This window comes from Oncorhynchus mykiss, chromosome 18 (genome assembly GCF_057628025.1).
Source record: "Oncorhynchus mykiss isolate SJ-2025 chromosome 18, ASM5762802v1, whole genome shotgun sequence".
Lineage (NCBI taxonomy): Eukaryota > Metazoa > Chordata > Actinopteri > Salmoniformes > Salmonidae > Oncorhynchus > Oncorhynchus mykiss.
Genome location: NC_143039.1, coordinates 80,306,447 through 80,318,614, shown reverse-complemented (window position 1 = coordinate 80,318,614; position 12,168 = coordinate 80,306,447). Strand labels below are relative to the sequence as shown.

Sequence of the window (12,168 nt, the reverse complement as noted above, 5' to 3'; positions counted from 1 at the left end):
ATCCATGTGTGTTACTTCACAGTGTTAATGTCTTCACTATTATTCTACAATGTAGAAGATAGTCAAAATAAAGATAAACCCTGGTATGAGTAGGTGTGTCCAAACTTTTGACTGGTACTGTGTAAGAGACATAACCCCTGACCTCGCTGTTGATAAAAACAGGAAGCACCTGGACAGAAGTTTCCCTTCGGCACAGATCAGGGATCAGTTTACCTTTACCACAATACTAACCTGATCCCCCCCCCCAACAACCCCCTCCCCTGGGTGACCATTTTGGTTTTTGCCCCAGCACTATACAGCTGATTCAAACAATCAACTAATCATCAAGCCTTGATCGTTTGTTTCAGCAGTATACTGTTACAGCAGAAACCAAAACGTGCACCCCTCTGGGAGCAGAGGACCAAGTTTGGGAAACGCTGCCTTATAACCTCTGCTGGGAAAGCCTCTGAATACCTCCCTGTCTGGTCTGGATAGAGCCTCTGAATACCTCCCTGTCTGGTCTGTATAGAGCCTCTGAATACCTCCCTGTCTGGTCTGTATAGAGTCTCTGAATATCTCCCTGTCTGGTCTGTGTAGAGCCTCTGAATACCTTCCTGTCTGGTCTGTATAGAGTCTCTGAATACCTCCCTGTCTGGTCTGTATAGAGCCTCTGAATACCTCCCTGTCTGGTCTGTATAGCGTCTGTGAATGCCTGAATACCTCCCTGTCTGGTCTGTATAGAGTCTGTGAATACCTGAATACCTCCCTGTCTGGTCTGTATAGAGTCTCTGAATATCTCCCTGTCTGGTCTGTGTAGAGCCTCTGAATACCTTCCTGTCTGGTCTGTATAGAGTCTCTGAATACCTCCCTGTCTGGTCTGTATAGAGCCTCTGAATACCTCCCTGTCTGGTCTGTATAGCGTCTGTGAATACCTGAATACCTCCCTGTCTGGTCTGTATAGCGTCTGTGAATACCTGAATACCTCCCTGTCTGGTCTGTATAGAGTCTGTGAATGCCTGAATACCTCCCTGTCTGGTCTGTATAGAGTCTGTGAATACCTGAATACCTCCCTGTCTGGTCTGTATAGAGCCTCTGAATACCTCCCTGTCTGGTCTGTACAGAGATTCCCATGTCTATCAAAGTATTCCCTGTATGTCTCTCCACTGACCTTATTCCTGGTATTCCCTGTTTATCTCTCTCCTTACCATCTTCCTGGTATTCCCTCTATATCTTTCTCTCCTTACCGTATTCCTGGTATTACCTGTATATCTCTCTCTCCTGACCATATTCCTGGTATTCCTTCTATATTGCTCTCGCTTGACCATGTTCATGGTGTTCCCTGTATTTCTCTCTCTACTGACCATATTCCTGGTCTTCCCTCCATATCGCTCTTTCTTGACCATGTTCCTGTTATTCCCTGTTTATCGCTCTCTCCTGAACGTATTCTCGGTATTCCCTATATGTCTCTATCCTGACCATTTTCCTGGTATTCCCTGTATCTCTATCTCTCCTGACCATATTCCTGGTATTCCCTGTATATCTTTCCCTCCTGACCATATTCCTGGTATTCCCTGTTTTTCTCTCTCTCCTGACAGTATTCCTGCTATTCCCTGTATATCTCTCTCCAGACCATATTCATGGTATTCCCTGTATCTCTCTCTCCTTACAAAATCCTGGTATTCCCTGTGTGTCTCTCTCTCCAGACCATATTCCTCGTATTCCCTGTATATCTCTCTCCTGACCATATTCCTGGTATTACCTGTATATCTCTCTCTCCTGACCATATTCATGGTATTCCCTGAATCTCTCCTTCCTTACAAAATCCTGGTATTCCCTGTGTCTTTCTCTCCAGCCCATATTCCTGGTATTCCCTGTATATCTCTCTCTCCTGACCATATTCCTGGTATTCCATGTATATCTCTCTCTCCTGACCGTTTTCCTGGTATTCCCTGTATGTCTCTCTCCTGACAATATTCCTGGTATTCCCTGTATATCTCTCTCTCCTGACCGTATTCCCTGTATGTCTCTCGCCTGACAATATTCCTGGTATTTCCATTACATCTTTCTCTCCTGACAATATTCCTGGTATTCCCTGAATATATTTCTATCATGGCAGTATTCCTAGTATTCCCTGTTTATCTCTCTCAAGACAGTATTCCTGGTATTCCGTGTATATCTCTCTCCTGACCGTATTCGCGGTATTCCCTGTACATCTCTCTCTATTGACCATATTCCTGGTATTCCCTGCATATATCTCTCTCTCTCCTGACCATATTCCTGGTTTTCCCTGTATATCTCTCTCTACTGACCATATTCCCTGTATATCTCTCACTCCTGACCATTTTCCTGGTTTTCCCTGTATCTCTATCTCTCCTGACCATATTCCTGGTATTCTCTCCTGACCGTTTTCCTGGTATTCCTTGTATCTCTATCTCTCCTGACCATATTCCTGGTATTCTCTACTGGCCGTTTTCCTGGTATTCCCTGTATTTCTCTCTCTCCTGGCCATATTCCTGCTATTCCCTGTAAACCTCTCTCTCCAGCCCATATTCCTGGTATTCCCTGTATATCTCTCTCCTGACCATGTTCCTATTATTCCCTGTATTCCAGCTGGAGAGGTCCATCCAGGAAAACCTGCATTCTGCGATGGAGGAGATGAAGAGGAACGCTGTTCACACCCAGACGGCGGCCATGTTGGAGATCGGGACCAACCTCCTCAGCAAATCAGCTGAGCAGACCCTCAAACTGACAGATGTGGAGACCAAGGTAAGCCAATCAGGTGGACCAGATCTGAACCTCTAACCTCTTCCATATGTAGATCAGCGTAGCCTAGTGGCAAGAGCGTTGGACTAGTAACCGAAATGTTGCAAGATCGAGTCCACGAGCTGACAAGATTCAAATCTATCGTTCTGCCCCTGAACAAGGCAGTTAACCCACTGTTCCTAGGCCATCATTGAAAACAAGAATTTGTTCTTAACTGACTTGCCTAGTTAAATAAAGTTAAAATAAAACAAAGATGATGGGTACTGGACTGATGATTATTCAGAGGTCTACAACGATGGTTGGAAATAACTACAGGACTTGGCAGGGTTTAGGTTCAGCCCTGCAACGAAACACCTGATTCAACTTTCAATGTATGGTGTTTTAGAGCAGACCAAGGTATCCCAGGTGTCCCAGGTGTTTTAGATCAGACCAAGGTGTCCCAGGTGTCCCAGATGTTTTAGAGCAGACAAAGGTGTCCCATGTGTCCCAGGTGTCTCAGGTGTTTTAGAGCAGACCAAGGTGTCCCAGGTGTCTCAGGAGTTTTAGATCAGACCAAGGTGTCTCAGGTGTCTCAGGTGTTTTAGATCAGACCAAGGTGTCTCAGGTGTCTCAGGTGTTTTAGATCAGACCAAGTTGTCCCAGGTGTCCCAGGTGTTTTAGATCAGACCAAGGTGTCCCAGGTGCTTTAGATCAGACCAAGGTGTCCATCCAGGTGTCCCAGGTGTTTTAGAGCAGACCAATGTGTCTCAGGTGTTTTAGATCAGACCAAGGTGTCCCAGGTGTCTCAGGTGTTTTAGAGCAGACCAAGGTGTCTCAGGTGTCTTAGATCCGACCCAGGTGTCTAAGGTGTTTTAGAGCAGACCAAGATGTCCCAGGTGTCTTAGATCAGACCCAGGTGTCTCAGGTGTTTTAGAGCAGACCAAGGTGTCTCAGGTGTCTTAGATCAGAACAAGTTGTCTCAGGTGTTTTAGAACAGACCAAGGTGTCTCAGGTGTCTTGGGTGTTTTAGATCAGACCAAGGTGTCCCAGAAGTTTTAGATCAGACCCAGGTGTCTCAGGTGTTTCATGAGTTTTAGAACAGACCAAGGTGTCCCAGGTGTCCCAGGTGTTTTAGAGCAGACCAAGGTGTCCCAGATGTTTTAGAGCAGACCAAGGTGTCCATCCAGGTGTCCCAGGTGTTTTAGAGCAGACCAATGTGTCTCAGGTGTTTTAGATCAGACCAAGGTGTCCCAGGTGTCTCAGGTGTTTTAGAGCAGACCAAGGTGTCTCAGGTGTCTTAGATCCGACCCAGGTGTCTCAGGAGTTTTAGATCAGACCAAGGTGTCCCAGGTGTTTTAGAGCAGACCAACGTGTCCCAGACGTTTTAGATCAGACCAAGTTGTCCCAGGTGTCTCAGGTGTCTCAGGTGTTTTAGAGAAGACCAAGTTGTCCCATGTGTCCTAGGTGTCCCAGGTGTTTTAGATCAGACCAAGGTGTCCCAGGTGTTCCAGGTGTCCCATGTGTCCCAGGTGTCTCAGGTGTTTTAGATCAGACCAAGTTGTTCCAGGTGTCTCAGGAGTTTTAGAACAGACCAAGGTGTCCCAGGTGTCTCGGGTGTCTCAGGTGTTTTAGATCAGACCAAGGTGTCCCAGGTGTCCCAGGTGTCCCATGTGTCCCAGGTGTCCCAGGTGTTTTAGATCAGACCAAGGTGTCCCAGGTGTCCCAGGTGTTTTAGATCAGACCAAGGTGTCCCAGGTGTCCCAGGTGTCCCATGTGTCCCAGGTGTCCCAGGTGTTTTAGATCAGACCAAGGTGTCCCAGGTGTCCCAGGTGTCCCAGGTGTCTCAGGTGTTTTAGATCGGACCAAGTTGTTCCAGGTGTCTCAGGAGTTTTAGAACAGACCAAGGTGTCCCAGGTGTCTCGGGTGTCTCAGGTGTTTTAGATCAGACCAAGTTGTCCCAGGTGTCTCAGGTGTCTCAGGTGTTTTAGAGAAGACCAAGTTGTCCCATGTGTCCTAGGTGTCCCAGGTGTTTTAGATCAGACCAAGGTGTCCCAGGTGTCCCAGGTGTCCCATGTGTCCCAGGTGTCTCAGGTGTTTTAGATCAGACCAAGTTGTTCCAGGTGTCTCAGGTGTCTCAGGAGTTTTAGAACAGACCAAGGTGTCCCAGGTGTCTCGGGTGTCTCAGGTGTTTTAGATCAGACCAAGGTGTCCCAGGTGTCCCAGGTGTCCCATGTGTCCCAGGTGTCCCAGGTGTTTTAGATCAGACCAAGGTGTCTTAGGTGTCTCAGGTGTTTTAGAGCAGACAAAGGTGTCCCAGGTGTCTCAGGTGTCTCAGGTGTTTTAGATCAGACCAAGGTGTCTCAGGTGTCTCAGGTGTTTTAGATCAGACCAAGGTGTCCCATGTGTCCCAGGTGTCTCAGGTGTTTTAGAGCAGACCAAGGTGTCTCAGGTGTTTTAGAGCAGACCAAGGTGTCCCAGGTGTCTCAGGTGTTTTAGATCAGACCAAGGTGTCCCAGGTGTCTCAGGTGTTTTAGATCAGACCAAGGTGTCTCAGGTGTTTTAGAGCAGACCAAGTTGTCCCAGGTTTCCCAGGTGTTTTAGAGCAGACCAAGTTGTCCCAGGTGTCCCGGGTGTTTTAGATCAGACCAAGGTGTCTCAGGTGTTTTAGAGCAGACCAAGGTGTTTTAGATCAGACCAAGGTGTCCCAGGTGTCTCAGGTGTTTTAGATCAGACCAAGGTGTCCCAGGTGTTTTAGATCAGACCAAGGTGTCCCATGTGTCCCAGGTGTCTCAGGTGGTTTAGAGCAGACCAAGGTGTCCCAGGTGTCTCAGGTGTTTTATATCAGACCAAGGTGTCCCAGGTGTCTCAGGAGTTTTAGATCAGACCAAGGTGTCCCAGGTGTCTCAGGTGTTTTAGAGCAGACCAAGGTGTCTCGGGTGTTTTAGAGCAGACCAAGGTGTCCCAGGTGTTTTAGAGCAGACCAAGGTGTCCCAGGTGTTTTAGAGCAGACCAAGGTGTCCCAGGTGTCCCAGGTGTTTTAGAGCAGACCAAGGTGTCCCAGGTGTCCCAGGTGTTTTAGAGCAGACCAATGTGTCCCAGGTGTCCCAGGTGTTTTAGAGCAGACCAAGGTGTCCCAGGTGTCTCAGGTATTTTAGAGCAGACCAAGTTGTCTCAGGTGTTTTAGATCAGACCAAGTTGTCCCAGGTGTTTTAGAGCAGACCAAGGTGTCTCAGGTGTCTCAGGTGTTTTAGAGCAGACCAAGGTGTCCCAGGTGTCTCAGGTGTTTTAGATCAGACCAAGGTGTCCCAGGTGTCTCAGGTGTTTTAGAGCAGACCAAGGTGTCTCAGGTGTTTTAGAGCAGACCAAGGTGTCCCATGTGTCCCAGGTGTCTCAGGTGTTTTAGATCAGACCAAGGTGTCCCAGTTGTCTCAGGTGTTTTAGAGCAGACCAAGGTGTCTCAGGTGTTTTAGAGCAGACCAAGGTGTCCCAGGTGTCCCAGGTGTTTTAGAGCAGACCAAGGTGTCCCAGGGGTCTCATGTGTTTTAGATCAGACCAAGGTGTCCCAGGTGTCCCAGGTGTTTTAGAGTAGACCAATGTGTCTCAGGTGTTTTAGATCAGACCAAGGTGTCCCAGGTGTCTCGGGTGTCTCAGGTGTTTTAGATCAGACCAAGGTGTCCCAGGTGTCCCAGGTGTCCCATGTGTCCCAGGTGTCTCAGGTGTTTTAGATCAGACCAAGTTGTTCCAGGTGTCTCAGGTGTCTCAGGAGTTTTAGAACAGACCAAGGTGTCCCAGGTGTCTCGGGTGTCTCAGGTGTTTTAGATCAGACCAAGGTGTCCCAGGTGTCCCAGGTGTCCCATGTGTCCCAGGTGTCTCAGGTGTTTTAGATCAGACCAAGGTGTCTCAGGTGTCTCAGGTGTTTTAGATCAGACCAAGGTGTCTCAGGTGTTTTAGAGCAGACCAAGGTGTCCCATGTGTCCCAGGTGTCTCAGGAGTTTTAGAACAGACCAAGGTGTCCCAGGTGTCTCGGGTGTCTCAGGTGTTTTAGATCAGACCAAGGTGTCCCAGGTGTCCCAGGTGTCCCATGTGTCCCAGGTGTCTCAGGTGTTTTAGATCAGACCAAGGTGTCTCAGGTGTCTCAGGTGTTTTAGATCAGACCAAGGTGTCTCAGGTGTTTTAGAGCAGACCAAGGTGTCCCAGGTGTCTCAGGAGTTTTATATCAGACCAAGGTGTCCCAGGTGTCCCAGGTGTTTTAGAGCAGACCAAGGTGTCCCAGGTGTCTCGGGTGTTTTAGAGCAGACCAAGGTGTCCCAGGTGTTTTAGAGCAGACCAAGGTGTCCCAGGTGTTTTAGAGCAGACCAAGGTGTCCCAGGTGTCCCAGGTGTTTTAGAGCAGACCAAGGTGTCCCAGGTGTCCCAGGTGTTTTAGAGCAGACCAAGGTGTCCCAGGTGTCTCAGGTATTTTAGAGCAGACCAAGTTGTCTCAGGTGTTTTAGATCAGACCAAGTTGTCCCAGGTGTTTTAGAGCAGACCAAGGTGTCTCAGGTGTCTCAGGTGTTTTAGAGCAGACCAAGGTGTCCCAGGTGTCTCAGGTGTTTTAGATCAGACCAAGGTGTCCCAGGTGTCTCAGGTGTTTTAGAGCAGACCAAGGTGTCTCAGGTGTTTTAGAGCAGACCAAGGTGTCCCATGTGTCCCAGGTGTCTCAGGTGTTTTAGATCAGACCAAGGTGTCCCAGTTGTCTCAGGTGTTTTAGAGCAGACCAAGGTGTCTCAGGTGTTTTAGAGCAGACCAAGGTGTCCCATGTGTCCCAGGTGTCTCAGGTGTTTTAGAGCAGACCAAGGTGTCCCAGGTGTCTCATGTGTTTTAGATCAGACCAAGGTGTCCCAGGTGTCCCAGGTGTTTTAGAGTAGACCAATGTGTCTCAGGTGTTTTAGATCAGACCAAGGTGTCCCAGGTGTCTCAGGTGTTTTAGAGCAGACCAAGGTGTCTCAGGTGTCTTAGATCCGACCCAGGAGTCTCAGGTGTTTTAGAGCAGACCAAGATGTCCCAGGTGTCTTAGATCAGACCCAGGTGTCTGAGGTGTTTTAGAGCAGACCCAGGTGTCTCAGGTGTTTTAGAGCAGACCAAGGTGTCTCAGGTGTCTTAGATCAGAACAAGTTGTCTCAGGTGTTTTAGAACAGACCAAGGTGTCTCAGGTGTCTTGGGTGTTTTAGATCAGACCAAGGTGTCCCAGAAGTTTTAGATCAGACCCAGGTGTCTCTAGTGTTTCATGAGTTTTAGAACAGACCAAGGTGTCCCAGGTGTCCCAGGTGTTTTAGAGCAGACCAAGGTGTCCCAGGTGTTTTAGAGCAGACCAAGGTGTCCCATGTGTCCCAGGTGTCTCAGGAGTTTTAGATCAGACCAAGGTGTCCCAGGTGTTTTAGATCAGACCAAGTTGTCCCAGGTGTCTCAGGTGTCGCAGGTGTTTTAGAGAAGACCAAGTTGTCCCATGTGTCCTAGGTGTCCCAGGTGTTTTAGATCAGACCAAGGTGTCCCAGGTGTCCCAGGTGTCCCATGTGTCCCAGGTGTCTCAGGTGTTTTAGATCAGACCAAGTTGTTCCAGGTGTCTCAGGTGTCTCAGGAGTTTTAGAACAGACCAAGGTGTCCCAGATGTTTTAGATCAGCCCAAGGTGTCCCAGGTGTCCCAGGTGTCCCATGTGTCCCAGGTGTCCCAGGTGTTTTAGATCAGACCAAGGTGTCCCAGGTGTCCCAGGTGTCCCAGGTGTCTCAGGTGTTTTAGATCGGACCAAGTTGTTCCAGGTGTCTCAGGTGTCTCAGAAGTTTTAGAACAGACCAAGGTGTCCCAGGTGTCTCGGGTGTCTCAGGTGTTTTAGATCAGACCAAGTTGTCCCAGGTGTCTCAGGTGTCTCAGGTGTTTTAGAGAAGACCAAGTTGTCCCATGTGTCCTAGGTGTCCCAGGTGTTTTAGATCAGACCAAGGTGTCCCAGGTGTCCCAGGTGGCCCATGTGTCCCAGGTGTCTCAGGTGTTTTAGATCAGACCAAGTTGTTCCAGGTGTCTCAGGTGTCTCAGGAGTTTTAGAACAGACCAAGGTGTCCCAGGTGTCTCGGGTGTCTCAGGTGTTTTAGATCAGACCAAGGTGTCCCAGGTGTCCCATGTGTCTCAGGTGTCTCAGGTGTTTTAGATCAGACCAAGGTGTCTCAGGTGTCTCAGGTGTTTTAGATCAGACCAATGTGTCTCAGGTGTTTTAGAGCAGACCAAGGTGTCCCATGTGTCCCAGGTGTCTCAGGTGTTTTAGAGCAGACCAAGGTGTCTCAGGTGTTTTAGAGCAGACCAAGGTGTCCCAGGTGTCTCAGGTGTTTTAGAGCAGACCAAGGTGTCCCAGGTGTCTCAGGTGTTTTAGAGCAGACCAAGGTGTCTCAGGTGTTTTAGAGAAGACCAAGGTGTCCCAGGTGTCTCAGGTGTTTTAGATCAGACCAAGGTGTCCCAGGTGTCTCAGGTGTTTTAGATCAGACCAATGTGTCTCAGGTGTTTTAGAGCAGACCAAGTTGTCCCAGGTTTCCCAGGTGTTTTAGAGCAGACCAAGTTGTCCCAGGTGTCCCGGGTGTTTTAGATCAGACCAATGTGTCTCAGGTGTTTTAGAGCAGACCAAGGTGTTTTAGATCAGACCAAGGTGTCCCAGGTGTCTCAGGTGTTTTAGATCAGACCAAGGTGTCCCAGGTGTTTTAGATCAGACCAAGGTGTCCCATGTGTCCCAGGTGTCTCAGGTGTTTTAGAGCAGACCAAGGTGTCCCAGGTGTCTCAGGTGTTTTAGATCAGACCAAGGTGTCTCAGGTGTCTCAGGTGTTTTAGAGCAGACCAAGGTGTCTCAGGTGTTTTAGAGCAGACCAAGGTGTCCCATGTGTCCCAGGTGTCTCAGGTGTTTTAGAGCAGACCAAGGTGTCCCAGGTGTCTCAGGTGTTTTATATCAGACCAAGGTGTCCCAGGTGTCTCAGGAGTTTTAGATCAGACCAAGGTGTCCCAGGTGTCTCAGGTGTTTTAGAGCAGACCAAGGTGTCTCGGGTGTTTTAGAGCAGACCAAGGTGTCCCAGGTGTTTTAGAGCAGACCAAGGTGTCCCAGGTGTTTTAGAGCAGACCAAGGTGTCCCAGGTGTCCCAGGTGTTTTAGAGCAGACCAAGGTGTCCCAGGTGTCCCAGGTGTTTTAGAGCAGACCAAGGTGTCCCAGGTGTCCCAGGTGTTTTAGAGCAGACCAAGGTGTCCCAGGTGTCTCAGGTATTTTAGAGCAGACCAAGTTGTCTCAGGTGTTTTAGAGCAGACCAAGGTGTCCCAGGTGTCTCAGGTATTTTAGAGCAGACCAAGTTGTCTCAGGTATTTTAGAGCAGACCAAGTTGTCTCAGGTGTTTTAGATCAGACCAAGTTGTCTCAGGTGTTTTAGAGCAGACCAAGGTGTCCCAGGTGTCTCAGGTGTTTTAGATCAGACCAAGTTGTCTCAGGTGTTTTAGAGCAGACCAAGGTGTCCCAGGTGTCCCAGATGTTTTAGAGCAGACCAAGGTGTCCCATGTGTCCCAGGTGTCTCAGGTGTTTTAGAGCAGACCAAGGTGTCCCAGGTGTCTCAGGTGTTTTAGATCAGACCAAGGTGTCTCAGGTGTCTCAGGAGTTTTAGATCAGACCAAGTTGTCTCAGGTGTCTCAGGTGTTTTAGATCAGACCAAGGTGTCTCAGGTGTTTTAGATCAGACCAAGGTGTCTCAGGTGTCTCAGGAGTTTTAGATCAGACCAAGGTGTCCCAGGTGTCTCAGGTGTTTTAGAGCAGACCAAGGTGTCTCAGGTGTTTTAGAGCAGACCAAGGTGTCCCAGGTGTCTCAGGTGTTTTAGATCAGACCAAGGTGTCCCAGGTGTCTCAGGTGTTTTAGATCAGACCAATGTGTCTCAGGTGTTTTAGAGCAGACCAAGTTGTCCCAGGTTTCCCAGGTGTTTTAGAGCAGACCAAGTTGTCCCAGGTGTCCCGGGTGTTTTAGATCAGACCAATGTGTCTCAGGTGTTTTAGAGCAGACCAAGGTGTTTTAGATCAGACCAAGGTGTCCCAGGTGTCTCAGGTGTTTTACATCAGACCAAGGTGTCCCAGGTGTTTTAGATCAGACCAAGGTGTCCCATGTGTCCCAGGTGTCTCAGGTGTTTTAGAGCAGACCAAGGTGTCCCAGGTGTCTCAGGTGTTTTAGATCAGACCAAGGTGTCTCAGATGTCTCAGGTGTTTTAGAGCAGACCAAGGTGTCTCAGGTGTTTTAGAGCAGACCAAGGTGTCCCATGTGTCCCAGGTGTCTCAGGTGTTTTAGAGCAGACCAAGGTGTCCCAGGTGTCTCAGGTGTTTTATATCAGACCAAGGTGTCCCAGGTGTCTCAGGAGTTTTAGATCAGACCAAGGTGTCCCAGGTGTCTCAGGTGTTTTAGAGCAGACCAAGGTGTCTCGGGTGTTTTAGAGCAGACCAAGGTGTCCCAGGTGTTTTAGAGCAGACCAAGGTGTCCCAGGTGTTTTAGAGCAGACCAAGGTGTCCCAGGTGTCCCAGGTGTTTTAGAGCAGACCAAGGTGTCCCAGGTGTCCCAGGTGTTTTAGAGCAGACCAAGGTGTCCCAGGTGTCCCAGGTGTTTTAGAGCAGACCAAGGTGTCCCAGGTGTCTCAGGTATTTTAGAGCAGACCAAGTTGTCTCAGGTGTTTTAGAGCAGACCAAGGTGTCCCAGGTGTCTCAGGTATTTTAGAGCAGACCAAGTTGTCTCAGGTATTTTAGAGCAGACCAAGTTGTCTCAGGTGTTTTAGATCAGACCAAGTTGTCTCAGGTGTTTTAGAGCAGACCAAGGTGTCCCAGGTGTTTTAGAGCAGACCAAGGTGTCCCAGGTGTCCCAGATGTTTTAGAGCAGACCAAGGTGTCCCATGTGTCCCAGGTGTCTCAGGTGTTTTAGAGCAGACCAAGGTGTCCCAGGTGTCTCAGGTGTTTTAGATCAGACCAAGGTGTCTCAGGTGTCTCAGGAGTTTTAGATCAGACCAAGTTGTCTCAGGTGTCTCAGGTGTTTTAGATCAGACCAAGGTGTCTCAGGTGTTTTAGATCAGACCAAGGTGTCTCAGGAGTTTTAGATCAGACCAAGTTGTCTCAGGTGTCTCAGGAGTTTTAGATCAGACCAAGGTGTCTCAGGTGTCTCAGGTGTTTTAGATCAGACCAAGTTGTCCCAGGTGTTTTAGAGCAGACCAAGGTGTCTCAGGTGTCTCAGGTGTTTTAGAGCAGACCAAGGTGTCCCAGGTGTCTCAGGTGTTTTAGAGCAGACCAAGGTGTCTCAGGTGTTTTAGAGCAGACCAAGGTGTCCCATGTGTCCCAGGTGTCTCAGGTGTTTTAGATCAGACCAAGGTGTCCCAGTTGTCTCAGGTGTTTTAGAGCAGACCAAGGTGTCTCAGGTGTTTTAGAGCAG

The 12,168-nt window shown here is 48.9% G+C and overlaps 1 protein-coding gene across 1 annotated transcript in view; it reads left to right on the top strand.

The window, feature by feature from the left end:
* Nucleotides 1-12,168, top strand: part of LOC110515436 (angiopoietin-2) — a 74,213-nt gene that overhangs the window by 4,352 nt on the left and 57,693 nt on the right. The window contains exon 2 of the mRNA XM_090209441.1: nt 2,590-2,745. Coding sequence (XP_090065567.1) covers nt 2,590-2,745 — 156 coding nt within the window. The remainder of the gene's footprint in view (nt 1-2,589; nt 2,746-12,168) is intronic.